The following is a 19,571-nucleotide window of genomic DNA, read 5'->3' on the forward strand; positions in this document are numbered from 1 at the left end:
TAGCTGGAGGCTCTCTATCTAAAGGAAAGAAGGCCCAAGAAAGACACTATATTCCCACATTGTTAGACATTTTTACTTGTCATCAGAACACACTCTGTAAATGGGAAGGTCAGCCTGATAGGTGGCACGGAAGAAAGCTGTTAGCAATTTAACATGGTAGGATACACTTTTGCCTTCAAAATCATTGCTTAAAATGTGCAGAACAGCATTCCACTTGATATAGAATTCCTTAACTCCAGACAGACCTGGTGAAAGAACACAAGTTTTTCCTTGGCAGCCGGGATTCTCAAAGATGCCAGAAAACCTTTGGATCTTCCACCCAATCATCAGTGTGAATATCATACAATTCATGTTCTTGGAGCTGAAAAAGTTTATCTGAACAATTTGACTGGCATGGTAAGTCTTCTCCCTTCACAGTACCGGCAATGTCAAATCAACACAGCTACTAGTATTTCAAAATTTAAGAAGACAGAAAAAGTTGAAAGATCTAATTTTCTCAAAGCCATGTATCGCTGTAGCTCGACACTTCATAGAAATAAAATTTAGAAAAAGCTTAAGTAAAGATACTATACTTAAAAGGAGAGAAAAGCATCCCCATACAATTGACTAAAGCATAATCTTTACACAATACAGACTCTATTTTTCGCTCCACAAGAAAATTACAATTATCTAGTTGACAGAAGTATATGTACATGTGAAAAAAAGGTAAATAGTAAATAGGAGAAGTACATATTATCACCAATGTACTGCTCTAAAAATTACAATGTATGTACTTGGAGAGTTGGGTACCAGTTTAGTGTAGTAAGCCAAAAGTAGTGGATACAAGCTAGAAATACAGAAGAATTAAATTGGTGATACAGTTAAACCACATACAGTACATAGGAAAGGAACAAACACAAAAAGGACTAAGGTAAGACTACTACCACCAGTATTATTCAATGAATAATTTCATATTTTTATACACAGTAAAAAAAATGCACCAATTGGAAATAACATAAAGATACAGCACAACAGGTTGTTTAGTAATAGGGTATGTACAATAGACATAATGAATCTGTTGTCAGTTGGAAGGCTCAGTTTTTCGGCCTCAGTATGTAGCCAGAGGTTGTGTTTTTCCTGAGTGACCTGGAGGCCACCTTGTCTTCCAGCAGGAGTTTTCTGTTGGGCCGTGGGGAGGGCGTGGGGGCGGGGCTCCGATCCAGCTGGTTCCGCAGTGGTGTGAGAGATGCTGCCATCTGTCGGAGAACAGGAGAATACTGTGAATTTTGACACTTTCCCGGTGTTTCTAAGGTTGCACCATCACCACACTGCAGCAATATTACTTACATTGTTTCAGTAGCAAAGCAGAAGGTACAGAAAATTTTGAATGTAGCAAAATCTAAAGTCAATCTACCATTCATCACTTTATGGCCATAATAGATAAGACTGACTCTTAAGGTCTGTTGACTAGCAAGACCAACACTTATCTGTCTTATCAACAGTATTAGGTACACTTACATATACATTTGTAGTATTTGTATTAGAATTATATTTCAATTATTGGCTGAATGTTTGCATGTTCAGACAAAGGAAATTCACGACTTCCAAGTATAGCATTTTCATATATTACTGATCTCCAGGCATATTTACAGGTAGCATAAAGTAGCATCAAAGCTGGCCTAGGAGTATAGCCGGCCACAGGTAAATCTGCCTGCAGATTAACTAATAGTATAGCATTAAGAATACAATGGTTGACTGGAGTAGTGCTACACAATATTTCCATACATTCATATGACTTATTGTACATTGTATCGACATCTGCTTTAGACATTGCAGTCATCTACTAAGATTTGTCATTACCACACAAACCTTTGCCTCGTCCTTATGCGGCCTGAAGAGGACCCTGTCAGTTTTGGTGACGGCTGCCGGCTGCTCCAGCAGTACTGCCTTAGTTCTTTCTGCTTTCTCAAGAACTGTTGGGATGGTCTGGGGACAGACAAGCATAAAAAAGGTCAACTAAGAATGTTGCTAGCAGGGCTAAACAGGGTTGGACAAGTTTTCTATAAAACTTCAGTCCTATAGGGCAAGACATTTTTTGCTAACACCCAATTTGCCCAAATTTGAATGACATTTTCTAATGTATTTTCATTTACAGCTATTCTTTTATTATTTATTGGCTCTATTTTCCTGCTTGATAAGTAAAAAGTACATGTGATGTATATCAAAATGTCACGTGTGGAAAAATCTTACTTGCCCCTTCAGGGGTACAGAGTAGGACATGCACTTTAACTTGCCTGTGACAATTGGTGATAGTGGACCAGTCGTTAGCAAGGCTCAAAATACCCACATGCACGTTTATGACAGTTTGCATGCTATTTCAGTTCAAGATTTTTAAAAAAGTATTCCAAACGTGCTGGTAGTACTGGTACTCTTGAACAATCATGCTAATTGCACTACATGGCAGAAAACAGAAACCAAGTAATGTGTATTTCCAGTCCTATTTGACGTCTAGTTTTGTACACTATTTAACCACACCTTGATTTGCTGTCCTAAGGTGTGCATTGAGTACCTCCATCTGTCCACAAGGCTCTGATCGTCTGGGTCAAACAGGGTGAAAACGTCTCGATGAAGGTTAGACATCCAGGTAGTAAGGTACAACACAAAGTTACTCAACCAACAGGATAGACTTTGAAAAACATTCAGGGTCAGACATTTGGGGTAGCATCCATTACCTTTCGCCAGTTTCAGCCAGTCGCTGATGAAAGGCAGTAGATGCTACCGTGTCATGAGTATTGATGTGTTGAACACATAACTTTCATAATACATGTAGTAAAACATCTGCATCACATGATACTGATAGAATGGTATGCACTACAAAATTGGAATACTAGTACTTGTCACTGACTGCTGAAAATAATGTCAACTTACCTGCTGGATTGTGGTCTTCAGGTACGACTAAGGAACTTTCCACCGCTGGGACATAGTAATCCTGTGAGAGATATACATATACATGCAGAAAAGTGTTAACATCATGCCAATGATGATCTTAACTGCAAAATACAATATTTATAGAGGTTGATGAATGTCAGACATCCAAGTTATGAGATACATAATGGTGGCAAATGGCAGGTTGTTTGAATCCAGGGCTCCTATGTTCAAATCAAATAATGTTGTACCCTTGACAAAGACACTTTACTCAAGCAAAAAGCTGTGCCAGTCTTTGTTTCGGGTTGTCCTACAGATAGCACATTAAATGGAGGTGCCGTGTTTTAGGAGAGCCACACACTTTGAGCATGTTTAAGAACTGACCACATGTACACTTACTGAAAAGAGTAGGGGTCCAAATACATCAGATATGCAAACGTAAAAAAACCGTAAGCAAAGTAAGTACAACCCGGTTGTGTAAAAGAATCCTAATCCTACATCCATCGTCATCAGATATGCAGTATGTATGCTTCAGTACAGACATTTTTTAATACAATCAAATATAATGCAACAGTTACTCATACAGGTGGACAGAACCAATCAATCAATAGTAGACCCACCAGTGCCGTAGCCTGGGCCTTGAGTTTCTTGGCCAGCTGTTTGGTTATCTTCTGGGGGCAAATCTTCCTCTTCCTGGTGGTGGTGCAGATTAAGTTGTCCAGTTCCTGCTCTAACGCCGTCTCCTCCTGTTTGTCATTCTGGCTGGCCTGCGGATCTACATCTGCAGGGACTGTGGAAGGACGAACCCCATCGTAATTCAACTCAGTGGACTAACTCTACCATATTATCTATGCTGGCTAATGTGGCTATAGTATAGGGCACAAGAGAACCCAGCCAACGTTGAAAATCGCGAACCAAGTCACCCCCCCCCCAATAAAAACCAACCCCATTCGAAGACTGCAACGGAGTCTAAGGGAAGACACTGATTTTCTTTATGATGTCTTGGTTTTTTTATGTGATATAATATCACACAAAAAACAAGACGTCATATTATACGAGTAGTAGTATTGTCCACTGGTTTACTCTGACTGACTAACATGTTTTGTTATGTGGGCGAAGCCACACATATAGTTTTCTTACAAGTATTTCACCGGAAATCAGAAACAAATGGAAGCCTCCATGTACTCCATGTTTCAAGCTTTTTGATTGGCCTAAAGTCGCACTTTCTCGGTTGTACGTCAGAGGTGAACCTATCAACGCGCAGGACACAATCGGCATCCATTTTGATAATAGCCAATCAAAACTCAGAAAAATGGAAGCTGTTAGCAAATACTCCGCGTTCCCAGCTTTTTGATTGGCCTAAATTCAGACTGTCTCGGGTGTACGTCAGAGCTGGACCTATCAACGCAGAGAACACAAAATGTCATTCGGCATCCAGTTTTATAATAGCAGCTGAGACGCGGCAGTAAATCGGCCATGCATTCGACCAAACAGGCGCTCAAGGAAGAAGTTGCCCGCCACGGAATGAACAAGATTGATAAATTTGCACAGAAAAACATTATCTTCAGAAAATGGGACCTTGGAATCTTGCAAATTAAACAGTGAACGGACGTGTTCAAGCTACGCATTGCATTTGTATACATGTTACCTGTTAAAATGCCGGCGATAACGTTACGGCAAGCTTGGCCGAATGGCTAAAGCACCAGCCACGTTTGCGCTTTTTTCGCTAGGTCAACCCTGGTTCGATTCCGGGCGGAAGCAACTTTCTTTTAGTTGTCCTTTTTTTTTCTTTTATGATATTTACAACAATTTTATCTTGCAAACAGAGCATCGTTCAGTTTACACGCCTTTTTATTTATTTTTTAATTGCCCTCAAAAGACGGCGTTTAAACGGTCGGCCGGTCCATGTGGGGAGGGGGGCTCGTCAACGCCTCGGACCATACCGGCCGCGGCAGCCAAATACTGTATCGTCGATGTCTGTCGCCTGCGGCGTTAAGTCAAATTTGGAATGGAGGCTACGGTACGGTACCGGACCTGAACCTGATCATGAATTTCAGCTTTATGATTGCTACACAGCACAACCCGTGACGTCAGGTAAAGGCCGAGAATAGGGGTGAACCGAGAATACGGGGCACCTAATGGCAATTACTATTGTGTGTAAGGTAGTTTGACTTAAACTTCAAAAAAAGGCCACGGGAAAGACTTGCTGCATTTTCGCGAAAATGTTGTCATTCTAGTTGTTTCTTTTCTTGCGATTTTTCCTTTCTTTTCCCTTCGCCCACATCCTGCATTTTTTCAAAAATGTTGCCTTTCTAGTTTTCTTTTGTTTTACAGTGTATGGTGGGCCCCCTTGGAAATCAACTTTCAAAAGTTGTTGCGGCTACCCACCCGTTTTGAGATAAATAAATATTATAAGTAAACAAATAAATCATAAATTATTTTGGATATTTGAGTATGCATATTATATAGTTGTAGAAGCACTAGAAGGCCAGTGAAGTTTGGACACTAAAGGGTTTGACTGGCCTGATACCCTCATGGCCGAGTTCTACGTTCCATACTCCAGAAGGAAGGAATGGTGGAGGCTTGTTGTAAACTATTTTCACAAGAAATTCTTTGTTGTTGTCGCATGTCGTCAAGACCGATGCGTCAAGACCCACCCACCGATTAGTAGACTACTAGTAGTGAACAAATATCGACACTGTAAAAGCATATGCTGTTACAAACTGTGTCTCTCGAGTTTCCTAACATCTACGTGGCCATATAGACAAGGTTAAACTGATCAAAAGTAGCACGCAAACGATAAAAAGCTCGGTTTTCTTACCTGACGGTTCAGCAGAGTGACTTTCCGCCATCTTGAAATTTTCCCGCTTACAAATCGCGCACGCGCAATCACTACTTAATTTTTCTAAGGTCAAGGGTCGATAATGTTAAAAGTCAATAAGGTTAAAGGTCAAACACGTTTTGTTGAGAGAAGCTGTTTCCAAATTTTGAGTTTTCAGAGATGGTTTCCTAAATTCTGAGTTACATTGGAGTTTACAAATGTGGGCAGTTAAACGGGAGACTGTACAAGGAAATGGAAGGATATATCGATTGCCACTGTCACCTTTCCGCGCAGGAGTTTGACGAGGTAACGTTAGGGATAACTTCAATTCAATTCCTTCAACGCTTGCATTCAATTCACTCTGAGTTTAATATGTATGGTCTATATATCTAACGTTGATACACATTGATATGGTATTACATGTGTAATACACAGTGTATAGTATTGTAATAATTATTACAATAGAGCATAAAGAAGCATTATATAGTTGTCTCAGATTATGATGGAAGCTCGAGTGTTGGCGACAAAATTCATATCAAAACTCAGAGTTTTGAGACGACTTTGTTCCCCTCTGCGCAGGAGAATGTGTGATGAAATTACATGCATCAAATTTTCAACGATCACTGTTGCCTCCTTCAGAATCAATACTGATGACCAGAGTACCTTTGTGTTGGAAGAAGTTTTTAATAGCATTGTACTATAAAAGCATTGTATAAATTAACACCAAATGTCAAATTTGCCCACATTTATCTCATCAGGATCTGGATGAAGTTATAACAAGAGCAAAAGAGGTAAGTTAAGAAATTTTGAAATATGATGTTGTAAGAAGCATCTAACAGTTGCATATAGAAAATACACCATGGCTGATGTTTACTCGTGGTATTCTGCTGTAAGTCCTGGAGATATGTTATCTATGGTTGAAGTTTTGATGGTTGGATTATCATTTCCCTCAAGGCTGGCATTGGTGCAATTGTTGCAGTTGCAGAATTTCCTTGGGAAGCTCCAAAGATTCTTAGTCTTTCTCAAAAGTGAGTAACAAACTGAATATATATACATTTCAGTTATGCTTTGATGTAAAGGCAGTCTCTTGTTCAGGTGTGACTGTACATCACTAGTAAATAACTATCAAACATAATTCTAATAGTGGTCCCTTTCACAGTCAGTGCAAAGATATTTTTGACACTTTTAAATTCTTATTTCACAGACATAAAGACTTCATTTTCCCATGCCTTGGGGTCCATCCTGTTCAGGTAGGGTGTTATAACATGAAAATGTTTTCATGCAGTAGCCTTGCTGTAGTGAACAATAGTTACAAAGGAAATTCCTAAGATTACTAAGGCTGTAAGGGCTCTACATATAGTACTTCAGTTCACTGAGTTTACAGCTGCCAAGTTCTTGCATCTTAAGAAGGCACGGTGTTGTTGTTTAGTATCAAAGAGATTTCAAACCTTTCAGAAAAACACATTCAGAATATGTACAGAAAATCTTTTTTTCCTTTCCATGCAGGCTGAACCACCTGACTCTCAAAGAAGTGTGACTTTGGAGGTAACAGTGTTTTAAAACATTTTCCTGGAGGCTACCAGTAGACATGTGCATATCTGATACATTTTGATGATGCAATGCAAAACAAGTCAAGCAACTGGATAAATTTGTGTAAGAGTCAGTTGTCATCCATTAAACAAAGCTACTTGTCTTCAGTGACAAAAAATGTCTATTCTGAGATTGAGTATCAAGACAAGTGTAGCCTGTATATAAAGCATCTCAAATGATATGTTATATACTGTAAATGCAGAAATGTTCGCGGTGGATTAATGTTCGTGGTTTTTGCGGCGGCCACTGCACCGCGAATTTAAAACCACCGCGAACATTTTTTCATAACAGTAAGAGACTACTGTAACAGTGCATGGTGCTACCGCGAAATTAAAACCACCGCGAAAAGTCCATTTTCCCGCTACCGCGAAATTAAATCCCCGCGAACTTAAATGCATTTACAGTATATTATTGTTTTGTATTATTTCGTCAATGTATCTGACCCTCGTTGTAAAGTTTGGTTGTTTTCCAGGACCTTGGGCAAGTGGAACCAGTGATAGGGGATAATGTGGAAAAATTAGTTGGTATTGGTGAGGTATGTTTTTCAGTACTACTGGTACATATATTAATGTCTTTGAATTCCATTGATTTTGTAGATGTCATCTATCCTTTGTGAAATGCCAAGTATTGCAATTGAGGCTTATGCTGAAATCTAGTCTTCAGTCAGGCTCTAACACTTATCACCATTAGAAGCTAATGACTTAATAGCTAACAATAAGACTGGATTGCAGGCTTGTTGAGGTTGTGCTTAAGATTCAACTTTTGGTCCATTTTGTCTCCTTGCACAGGTTGGTCTGGACTTCACACCATTCAACGTGAAGGGTGCCTCTGACAAAGACGTGCAGAGACAGGTGTTTGCAAGGCAGGTAAGATACAACATGTCCTTAAGAAACCACCTTAACCTTTAGGACCTAGAGTGTAAGTACAAATAATTTTGGCTTTCTGTAAGGTACAATGTTACTGTAGAGATTCAAGTGCTCGTGTACCAGTATGTATGTATAAAGTGGCAGTGTTGGAGAGCAATCATTGAGTGCACTTGGTATAGGATGCAAGGGAAAGGGGATCAATAGTTGTTTAGTATACTTCTGGAATTATGGCAGAAAGAAGTGGGGTTTTTTTTGGTAACACACAGGTTTTCTCAAGGCTGTCTCTGAATATCTTTGAATTTCTTGATTTGCACTTTCAGATTGACTTGGCCAAAAAGTTTGACTTACCAGTGTAAGTTGACATTTCCGTATTTGAAGATAAGTAACTTTCACATCTTCTACATTTACTGTATAATATATATATATATATACACAAATGTATTATGTATCTTTCATTTTATGAGACAATTTTGTGTTACCATGTGCACATATCTAATTTAAATTGCTGGTCTTTGTTGATATTTCCCCATACTACAGGAATGTGCACTCTCGCTCAGCTGGGAGGCCAGTTATACAGCTGCTTAAAGAGCAAGGTAAATGATAGCAAATCTTTTTACTGCATGTCAAGTTTTGTCATATAATAGTGTGTCTTCATGATATGTTCAAACCATACAACCTACTTGTATTAGTTAAAGTTTGGGCAAATACTTATCTGAAGTTTTACAATGTGTACTCTTGTAAAGAGAAACTATTAGTAGAAAATAGAATTCATTACTACAGTCGACCTTTGTTTTGCCCAGGAGCCAGCAAGGTGCTGCTGCATGCCTTTGATGGGAAGGTGTCCGTGGCTCTGCAGGGGGTCCAGAGTGGCTACTTCTTCTCTGTTCCTCCCTGCATCGTCAGGAGTGAACAGGTGGGTTGTCCTGGTAATGTAGCAGTACCTATTATCATGTGGTACCTATTATCATGTGGTATCCAAGGAGGTTATCATGTGGTATCTATTATCATGTGGTACCTGATATAGTTCACTCTGGGTCATCTTAACATGTCAACGTGTATTATGCAGAAGTCACATCTCATCAGCAAAGAATTCTTTTTACTAATAAAGCAGTGAAATGGGTTTGTATTCATCTATATAACAAAATAAGGCCCTGAAGCATGAACAACTATTACTTCCCATGTGTCACAAGACATCATCTCAAGCGACCAAGTCCACCCTCTCTTTCCAGACGTTCTTGTTCCTCATAGACACTAACATATAGCCTCCTTCACCGGCCTCTCTGGGAAGCTTGGCAATTTTTTTTTTTTTGGGGGGGGGGGGGGGGGGGTAGGTCGATTCGCGATTTTTAACCGGGAATATGCCGGGAAAGGAATATATGCCGGGAAAGGAATATACACCGGAAATCTTGTACGGGCTAGGCGAAATTGGCTTCCCAGTAGGCCTGCTACTCTTCGGTATCTACAAAGCCCTATTAAAAAACACTTATCACCATTTGGTATGGATGTGCGAACTTCCCGTCATAAACGCGTCCAGCACTGGCAGCCCGGCACACACCCCGTTGCGCGATGACCCGTAACTTTGTAACGGTCGTCGGGTCACGCATTTCAAAACACGGCTCATTTGAAAACGAGTACTTACCGTAGAAAAACTCCGCTGAAACTTCCCATCATGTACGAAAGAGCTTCCCCGAGTTGAGGGAAGGACTATCCCTGGCCATTGCTGTGGTCTGCGAAGGCAATGATTGTTTTGTTGGCCTTGCTACAGGCCAAGGCAAGTCGCTCTGCTATCAGATTTTGCCGTCGATTGCCAGAGAACTCACCATGGTCATCGTCATCTCGCCACTTCATGCCCTTGTTGCTGATCAGGCAAGGCTTGTATGCACTACGTGTGGGAAATCGTTTTTTGTATTTTTCGAGATCGAGGGACCGTCTTTTTACGGCTCTCGCCCCCCTCCCCATTCAGATTGCCGGTCGGATCATCGATGGTGTCTGAAAGTATGTTTTAAACCCACTGGAAAAAATGTTTTACACTGATCTGAAATGTAAGTTTTGCACGTGTATCAATTATTCAAACTGTTGTATCAATTATTGTAACTCTGGAAGGGACAAAGGCAGGCAGCGTGTGCACCGTTTCCGGTAACGTTACGTAGGTTTGTGGCACGCTTCGGGGTGGCCGTGCACTATTAACGTTGAAGTGTGAATTACTTCTCGCGGCAGTGTGAATAACTTCTCGCGAATACATTAATTGGCCGTCTGAAAGGCATTCTTAATCATTATTGCGTTTGTAGATACCGAAGAGTAGCAGGCCTACTGGGAAGCCAATTTCGCCTAGCCCGTACAAGCTTTCCGGTGTATATTCCTTTCCCGGCATATATTCCTTTCCCGGCATATTCCCGGTTAAAAATCGGGAATGGACTTACCGCCCCCACCCCCCCCCCCCAAAAAAAAAATTGCCAAGCTTCCCAGAGAGGCCGGTGAAGGAGGCTAACTAACATAATCGTTACTAAATCATGATTATTCTAGAATTAATGAGCCTCAAGATCTATCATGTCTTTCTGCCACAGAAACAGAAGCTGGTGAAGGCGATCCCGCTGGAGAATCTGATGTTAGAGACAGACTCACCTGCACTGGGACCTGTCAAACTGGTAACTGACTTACTGTGTATTCCTTTTCTTCCCTTTTTACTGTTATTTACATGATGAAGGTTGTCAGAATCTTACATTGGACAAAATATATTTTAAGTGGGTGCTATCTAACTGCAAAATCTATCCAGTTGGTGGAGTTACTTTAGTTTTGTGTTATATGGTGAAAATAAAGTGTGTGAGAGTGAATCATCTCTGCACTTGAACTGTAACTGAGCATTGACAGTCATAGGATCCATGTCACAGAAACTTGTGTCTGCTGCAGTATTGTTTTTATATTTCAGCCATACCATAGGTATGGTGAAATATATTGTTATATTTCAGCCATACCATAGGTATGGTGAAATATATTGTATTCGTAATGTTTCTTTCTCCTGTCAAATCTTCGGAACACGGTATCTCCGTTTTTTTCTAAACCGATTGACTTGAAATTTGGCACAAGGGTAGAGTGGGCCAATACCCTTAGACGTTTTTTTCATTTTTTTCATATCTGCCTTTAAAATGATTTTATTGAGTTTTTTGTCAATTTTTATGTATATTTTGGGCTCCTGTACCCTGGTATTACAGCCGAATGACATGAAATTTGGTACAAAGGTGCCCTGATCATATGCCCACCCAGATTTAATAACACTTTTGGCATATGGTACAACAAAATGCTTAATTTTGCAATTTTTGGCCATTTTTTGACAAAAAAAGCACATTTTTGCCTCCTGTACCCTCGTTTTACAACCGAATGACCTGAAATTTGGTATAACAGTGCCCTTCAATTATGTGCACATGAAACCAATAACAGTTTTTCCATACAGTACAACATAATGCTCAATATTGTGATTTTATGGCCATTTTTGGACAAAAATTTGACATTTTTGGCTCCTGTTCCCTCGTTTTACAACCAAATGACCCGAAATTTGGTAAAGGGGTGCTCTAGATATTTATTCAAATGACCCATTTATAATTTTTGGCATGGAACACTTTAAAATGATATATTTGGGAAATTTTTGGGTCATTTTCCAATGGCCTAAGGGGTCAACGACCTCAAGGCCTATTGTTGCATGAGGGAGATGGCTGAAATATGCTGTATTTGCTCTCAAGCAAATGTCGGCCTTTCTAGTTATATTGCAATCCATACATAGTATGGGATTGCAATATATTGTTATATTGCAATCCATACATAGTATGGGATTGCAATATATTGTTTTTTCTTTGTCTCTCCTGTCAAATCTTCAAATGGGAATAACTTTTTTATTTTTTGACCAAATGACCTGAAATTTGGCAGGGTGGTAGAAATAGCAAATACCCCTAGACGTTTTTTTCACTTTATTGATAGAGGCCTTAGAATTTATGATATTTAGGGTTTTTGGTCATTTTTAGACAAAATATGTATATTTTGGGCCCCTGTGCCCTGGTATTACAAGCTAATGACCTGAAATTTGGTACAGAGCTGCATTGGACATATGAGTACAGAAAACCATTTACACTTTCTTCATAGATCACTTCAAAAATTAGTTATTTTAGGGTTTTTGGCCATTTTTGACTAAAAATGTATATTTTTGGCTCCTATGCCCTTGTATTAAAACCAAATGACCTGAAATTTGGTACAGAGGTGCATTAAACATATGAGCACAGAAAAAAATCAACACTTTCTTCATAGATTGCTTAAAAAATGAGTTATTTTAGGGTTTTTGGCCATTTTTGACTAAAAATGTATATTTTTGGCTCCTATGCCCTTGTATTAAAACCAAATGACATGAAATTTGGTACATAGGTGCGTTTGACATATAACCACAGAACCCCATCAATGCTTTATTCATTGTCTACTCCAAAAATGAGTTATTTTAGAGTTTTTGGCCATTTTTGACAAAAAATGTATATTTTTGGCTCCTATACCCTTGTATGAAAACCTAATGACCTGAAATTTGGTACAGTAGTGCATTGAACATATGCTCACAGGACCCCATTGACACTTTCTTCATAGATGACTTCAAAAATTAGTTATTTTGGGGTTTTCAGCCATTTTTGACTAAAAATGTATATTTTTGGCTTCTATGGCCTTGTATGTAAACCAAATGACCTGAAATTTGGTACAAAGGTAAATTGGACAAATGACAACAGGACCCCATCAACACTTTCTTCATAGAGCCCTTATAAAATGAGTTATTTTGGGATTTTTAGCCATTTTTAACTAAAAAATGTATATTTTTGGCTCCTATGCCCTTATATTGAAACCACATGACCTAAAATTAGGCATGAAGGTGTGTAGGACAAGTGCCCACAGTACTTCATTTTCCCTTTGAGCAAACATTACTTCAAATTGTTGAATTTTGGGATTTTTCAAGGATGAAGATGGATTGCAATATGCTGTATTTGCTCCTAAGCAAATGTCGGCCTTTCTAGTTATATTGCAATCCATACATAGTATGGGATTGCAATATATTGTCTTTCCTGTGTTTCTTCTTCTTCTTCTCCTGTCAAATCTTCAAATGGGATTGCATGGAGGTAGAGATAGCAAATGATCTGAAATTTGGCAGGGGGTGGTAGACATAGCAAATAGAATTTATGATATTTAGGGTTTTTGGTCATTTTTAGACAAAATATGTATATTTTGGGTCCCTGTGCCCTGGTATTACAAGCTAATGACATAAAATTTGGTACAGAGGTGCATTGGACATATGAGCATAGAAAACCATCAAAACTTTCATCGTAGATTACTTCAAAAATGAGTTATTTTAGGTTTTTGGCCATTTTTGACTAAAAATGTCTATTTTTGGCTCCTATGCCCTTGTATTAAAACTAAATGACCTGAAAGTTGGGACATAGGTGCATTTGACATATGACCACAGAACCCCATCAATGCTTTTTTCATTGTTTACTCCAAAAATGAGTTACTTTAGGGTTTTTGGCCATTTTTGACTAAAAATGTATATTTTTTGCTCCTATGCCCTTGTATAGAAACCAAATGACCTGAAAGTTGGTACATAGGTGCGTTTCACATATGACCACAGAACCCCATCAACGCTTTTTTCATTGTTTACTCCAAAAATAAGTTATTTTAGGTTTTTTGGCCATTTTTGACTAAAAATGTATATTTATTGCTCCTATGCCCTTGTATAGAAACCAAATGACCTGAAATTTGGTACAGAGGTGCATTGAACATATGCTCACAGGACCCCATCAACACTTTCTTCATAGATCACTTCAAAAATTAGTTATTTTGGGGTTTTCAGTCATTTTTGACTAAAAATGTATATTTTTGGCTTCTTTGCCCTTGTATGTAAATCAAATGACCTGAAATTTGGTACAAAGGTAAATTGGACATATGACAACAGGACCCCATCAACACTTTCTTCATAGAGCACTTATAAAATGAGTCATTTTGGGATTTTTAACCATTTCTAACTAAAAAATGTATATTTTTGGCTCCTATGCCCTTATATTGAAACCAAATGACCTAAAATTCGGCATGAAGGTGTGTAGGACAAGTGCCCACAGTACTTCATTTTCCCTTTGAGCAAACATTACTTCAAATTGTTGAATTTGGGGATTTTAGTACATAGGTGCATTGGACATATGACAACAGGACCATATCAACGCTTTCGTTATCGATCATTTAAAAAATGAGTTATTTTGGGGTTTTCGGCCATTTTTGACTAAAAATGTTTATTTTTGGCTCCTATACCATTGTATGAAAACCTAATGACCTGAAATTCGGCATGAAGGTGTGTCTGGTATGTGCCCACAGTACCTCATTTTCACTTTGGGCATACATTACCTAGAATTGTTGAATTTGGGGATTTTTTGCCATTTATGAACTAAAAATGTTAAGTTTTGGCTCCTGTGCCTATGTATGAAAACCAAATGGTCTGAAATTTGGTATGAAGGTGCGTACAGTATGTAGCCACAGGGCTCTATCCACACCTATGGTGTACATCAATCAAAAATTGTGAAATTTTGGATTTTTTGCCATTATTGACCAAAAATGTACATTTTTGCTTCCTGTGTCTTGAGAAAGCCAACTGATCTGGAATTTGGTGTTGGGGTAGCTTTAGCACTATAAATGGGAAATGGGCCACATAGACTGGTCCATTTTGCATAGATAGGGGTGTTCTGGAAGAGTCCTTTATTGTATGAAGATGGATTGCAATATGCTGTATTTGCTCCCAAGCAAATGTCGGCCTTTCTAGTATTCGTAATGTTTCTTCTTTCTTTCTCCTGTCAAATCTTCAGAACACGGTATCTCCGTTGTTCCTCAACCGAATGACTTGAAATTTGGCACAAGGGTAGAGTGGGCTAATACCCTCGGGCGTTTTTTTCATTTTTTCCATATCTGTCTCTTAAATGATTTTATTAAGGTTTTTTGGTCATCTTAAGACCAAAACTGTATATTTGGGCCCCCTGTACCCTGGTATTATAACCGAATGAGCTGAAATTTGGCACAGATGTGCCTTGATAAGTCCCCCATATAGATTCAATATCAGTTTTGGTGTACAGTACAACAAAATGCTTATTTTTGCGATTTTTTGACCAATTTTTGACCAAAAAAGGACACTTTTGGCCCCTGTACCCTGGTATTACAACCAAATGAGCTGAAATTTGACAGAGATGTGCCTTGATAATGCCCCCATATAAATTTAAGAACACTTTTGGTGTACAGTACAACAAAATGCTTATTTTTGCGATTTTTTGACCAATTTTTGACCAAAAAAGGACACTTTTGGCTCCTGTACCTTGGTATTGCAACCGAATGAGCTGAAATTTGACACAGATGTGCCTTGATAATCCCTTCATATAAATTCAATAACACTTTTGGTGTACAGTGCAACAAAATGCTTATTTTTGCGATTTTGGGCCAATTTTTGACCAAAAAAGGACACTTTTGGCTCCTGTACCCTGGTATTACAATTAAATGACCTGAAATTTGGTATAGATAGGCATTAGATACTTGGTAACAAGATTCAAGTAAAATTTTTGACATAAACAACTTTAAAATGATTAATTTTGGCACTTTTCTGAGGGGAAATTTGTTTTCTTTTGGCCTCCTGACGTGACCTTCCGTGACCCCGCACAGAGCCACACCTGTGCGCGTCAGCCGGAGAGTTAATTGAATCAAAGACCTAGCCAATCAGCGAAGAGGAGGCCAAAGGCTAATTAATATTCATAAGCGGGGCCTCATGATCCCGTATATAGCAGTGTTCCCGCCAGGGGGAGCAAAGCCCGCCTAAGGCTCTCGCATTTTAGACTATTCAGAAGGCTTTATATTGTATCAGTTCTTAGGGGCATATCTATGATAATCGCAGCAGTCACTTAACTTCTCTTCAGGTGTTTAGCGTAACACTGTTTCAGGTCAAACCGTCAAAGGCAACTAAAAACAAACTTTAACGTTACTGAGTTCAACAGTACTTATAACTTGTTATCCGAAGTTGAAACGCTAGCGATGGTATTTTCGCTGCGCTGTTAGCTCCGTGCGACTGTTGTTGACGGTCTTATAACGGTATATTTTGCACCCCTGTACCCTGGTATGAGTAACATTTGGTATAGATAGGCATAATATAGTTGGTAAAATGATCCAAGTAAAATGTTTGGCATAAAGTACTGTAAAAGGCTTAATTACAGCACTTTTTTAGGGGAAATTGGTTTTCTTTCGTTCTCCATGCCGTGACCTTTCGGACGTTCACCCCACAGAGCCGACATCTGCACCTGCGTCTAGCCGGCAGGAAGAGTTAATTCAATTAATGGTTCAGCCAATCAGCGAAGAGGAAAGCGAAGGCTAATTAATATTCATAAGCGGGACCACACAATACGTTAACTTGAAGACTCAGGCCGTACAGACTTCTCGCCAGGATTTTTTCAAAGCGTCGGACAGGGGTCCGGGGGCCGCCGAATGTCCCTGGCGGGGTCCAGGGGCAGGGCCACTGTGGGGGGGGACCCAGGTGGGCGAAGCCCCCCCGGAAGCTCTTGCATTTTAGGCTATTGAGAAGGCTTCTTTTATCAGTTTTTTAGGGCCATATCTACGATAATCGTAGCAGTCACTTACTTCTCTTCAGCAATTTGACTTTAAAATATTTCGGGTCAAAGCTTCAAAGACAACTAAAACCTCATAAACAACAAACTTTACTTAGCTCAACAGTATACAAAAATATTGTACGGGTTGCCATCCTTAGTTGAAGCGCTTATTTATAGCGCTAGTATCTTCGCTGCGCCGTTAGCCGCCGTGCGACTTTTGTTGACGGTCTGATATCCCTACGTCGCCGCCTCGCTGATATTCCCACGGACATGTTTTAAAAAAAATACCCAGCAAAAAACGCTGTTCTGCGTCAAATTCTATTCTATAAAACTCAGTGTTACAGTCTAAATATTTTGTAGAAGCACCGCTGTAGGAAAGAAGGTCCAAGCAATGTAAAACATCACGTAGCATGAAGTTCGCTGTCAACTGGCACACAGCACATGACTGTTTGAAACTCTAAGTCTAATCAACAGCCGTGTTTGATTGATAGCCGGCGGTCCTATGATGAAGTCGGCGAAAGGTGCGTTAGTTAGAAAATCTGCGTTTAGTTTTGATACGTAATTATAAGTTAGACAGTGGCGAGAATGATTATTTTCTCATCAATATTTCTCTTCAGAATTATTTGAACTTAATTGTACATCTAAACAATTGGCTTACCTGTGCAATGTTTATATGATTAATGATCAGTGTACTGAAATCATGTGTAACGTATGGCTCCTAGTCAATAGATCATCATTTTCTCTATAGTGACCACCTGTCTATAGTGGCCACATTTCCTAGTGCTGTTGTTGTTTGGCATAAACTTTGAACATTTAAATTGTAAGTAACTTTAAACTGCCAGAGTTTCAGCCCAATAAAACACTCTCAGCGCCAGGGTATGAACAGACTAACCAGACAGACGAAAATAAATCCTCGAACAAGGTTCAATCGTATCTTCCGGGTCTGGCAGGAAGTTGTTAAACTAAAATAAGAATAGGCTCGATGGTTGATTGCATACAAAGTAAAACAGTTTAACAGTGTTACAGCTTGAAGAAAACAAACGCTCCTACAGTACCTGCACCTGCTTGATAATTATTAAATCGTATGCCCTACTTGAATAAAAAAAGTTCATTGCAATAATAAATGTACCCACATCACAAGCGAGCTTATACTTTTTAAAACTTACACCTAGTTATCGTACTGAAAATTGTTAATGACATTACATGAAGTCATTCAACAATTTTCAGTCATGATGAAAATTTTCTGAATGGAAGGTGTGATTATTGTCATTTTCTGAAAAATAGAAGCAAGCTCTGTTTTTACCTGGAGTCAATTCACAATACCAGTCCACTTTGGGGGATAATGTACTGTTAAGAGGATGTTCCATTTTTGCGCAGGGGTGATTTGGAACAGTCCAATGTTGCGTGGGAAGGGGTATGGCTGAAATATGCTGTATTTGCTCTTAAGCAAATGTCGGCCTTTCTAGTTAATTATGTATACATGAAAAAAAGTATATTTCCTTGTTAAACAAACAAAGTGAATTGAAGTGTCCCAATTACTGCTTCCTACATGCAAAATGTTGCAATTAGATAAGATACTATAGCTAACATTTACCTGCACACTTTGTAGACTTATTTATTATCTCAAAACATCAGTGATGATAGGCATCCTTCTATCTCTAAACATCACAGTATGTCAAACTGTTTTTTTACAAAGAAACGTTCATTGGGTACCAGTGTGCATCATTTTACTGATGATGTCATTTCTTGTTTTCCAGGAGAGAAATGAACCAATGAACATCAAGATCTCCTGTGAGCACATTGCCAGGATCAAGGGCATCTCCATGGAAACAGTGATGCAAGTGACAACACAAAATGCACTCAAGCTGTTTCCTAAGATCAAACAACTTCTTACAAAATAAAGATGAATATGTAACTTCTTTGTTGTAAGGTCTTGTTCATTGACTGAACATATGTGCAAGAGAACTGAAAGGCAACATCAACTCATCAATCAGTTCTTCATAGATTTTGCCTAATACATACCATGGATATATAAATGAGAAAATGAAAATACAGTTGATTTTAATGCAATTCTGTTGTACTGTATCTAAAAGATTGGATCCATGCCTATTGCATGGAAACTACAGTGATGACGAAAGAAAGTTTATTGGATGTATGTACATGTATTTTTTTCTATTTAAGAGATGAAGATAAGCCTTTACAAAAATATGAAATCAATCATCTAGATATCCATTGCGTCGACAATTGGTTACTTCATCAAGGAAATTCATATATTTGGGACAGGTAGATTTGCCCAATGAATGAGCCAGACTACCTGAATACTAACTGCTATATAAAGCTAATCTCCAAGCAGATGTAGGGTTGGACACTTTTATGCGTGGGGCTTTTTCTACGTCCCCTAGTGGGCGAAGGGGAAGAAAAGGAAATGATGACCACTGAAAGACAATGCTAAATCTTCAAGCGGATCTATCGGGGCTCCGACTGGCCTTAAACGGTTTTCAACTGGCCTCTGCTGTTCAGCCCTTAGATACTGTCTTTGGTCCCAATAGAAATTTTAAAAAATATACCTCCAAAACACCGAGCCGGACCCTACGTCTGCTTGGAGATCAAAGCAATGCGCAGACAACTTAAGGCCTTTGACAGCTAAATGTGATAATTAACCTCCTTGTAATAACATACTTTCGCGGCGTCACCGTTTGATCATCTCCATACTGGCTGTCTTGCTCCTGGTAGATATGCATAGAGATA

At 39.0% G+C, this 19,571-nt stretch overlaps 2 protein-coding genes across 4 annotated transcripts; one reads left to right on the top strand and one right to left on the bottom strand.

Annotated features, from left to right (window-relative positions):
• Nucleotides 1-55: 55 nt before the first annotated feature.
• LOC118415955 lies at nucleotides 56-5,876 on the bottom strand. Of its 2 annotated transcripts, none has more exons than XM_035820931.1 (6): nucleotides 5,726-5,846; nucleotides 3,525-3,685; nucleotides 2,908-2,968; nucleotides 2,515-2,576; nucleotides 1,849-1,965; nucleotides 56-1,235 (listed from the first exon to the last, which is right to left on the bottom strand). In XM_035820931.1, the coding sequence occupies exons 1-6, from the start codon at nucleotides 5,754-5,756 to the stop codon at nucleotides 1,074-1,076; spliced, it is 594 nt and encodes a 197-aa protein (XP_035676824.1). In that variant the 5' UTR covers nucleotides 5,757-5,846; the 3' UTR covers nucleotides 56-1,073. The 2 variants fall into 2 exon arrangements, with proteins under 2 accessions (XP_035676824.1, XP_035676816.1); XM_035820923.1 differs by having other exon boundaries at nucleotides 57-1,235; nucleotides 3,525-3,694; nucleotides 5,726-5,876.
• Nucleotides 5,863-18,978, top strand: LOC118415941 (putative deoxyribonuclease TATDN3). Of its 2 annotated transcripts, none has more exons than XM_035820904.1 (12): nucleotides 5,863-6,031; nucleotides 6,484-6,516; nucleotides 6,680-6,753; nucleotides 6,930-6,975; nucleotides 7,232-7,270; nucleotides 7,788-7,850; nucleotides 8,104-8,181; nucleotides 8,502-8,533; nucleotides 8,719-8,774; nucleotides 8,982-9,094; nucleotides 10,746-10,826; nucleotides 18,581-18,978. In XM_035820904.1, exons 1-12 carry the CDS (start codon nucleotides 5,978-5,980, stop codon nucleotides 18,722-18,724), a joined length of 813 nt encoding a protein of 270 aa, XP_035676797.1. In that variant the 5' UTR covers nucleotides 5,863-5,977; the 3' UTR covers nucleotides 18,725-18,978. The 2 variants fall into 2 exon arrangements, with proteins under 2 accessions (XP_035676797.1, XP_035676805.1); XM_035820912.1 differs by having other exon boundaries at nucleotides 8,982-9,107; nucleotides 18,581-18,740.
• Nucleotides 18,979-19,571: the final 593 nt, after the last annotated feature.

This window comes from Branchiostoma floridae, chromosome 1 (assembly GCF_000003815.2).
Source record: "Branchiostoma floridae strain S238N-H82 chromosome 1, Bfl_VNyyK, whole genome shotgun sequence".
Classification (NCBI taxonomy): domain Eukaryota; kingdom Metazoa; phylum Chordata; class Leptocardii; order Amphioxiformes; family Branchiostomatidae; genus Branchiostoma; species Branchiostoma floridae.

Excerpts from the sequence above, each read along its gene's own strand:
- LOC118415955 (XM_035820923.1), bottom strand. The coding sequence starts at position 5,756 with ATGGCGGAAAGTCACTCTGCTGAACCGTCAG. Across the intron at positions 2,577-2,907 it reads TGAAGACCACAATCCAGCAG|ACGATCAGAGCCTTGTGGAC; the intron begins GTAAGTTGACAT and ends TGTTTGACCCAG. Across the intron at positions 1,236-1,848 it reads CGCATAAGGACGAGGCAAAG|ATGGCAGCATCTCTCACACC; the intron begins GTTTGTGTGGTA and ends GTTCTCCGACAG.
- LOC118415941 (XM_035820904.1), top strand. The coding sequence starts at position 5,978 with ATGGAAGGATATATCGATTGCCACTGTCACCTTTCCGCGCAGGAGTTT. Across the intron at positions 7,271-7,787 it reads AAAGAAGTGTGACTTTGGAG|GACCTTGGGCAAGTGGAACC; the intron begins GTAACAGTGTTT and ends GTTGTTTTCCAG. Across the intron at positions 7,851-8,103 it reads AATTAGTTGGTATTGGTGAG|GTTGGTCTGGACTTCACACC; the intron begins GTATGTTTTTCA and ends CTCCTTGCACAG.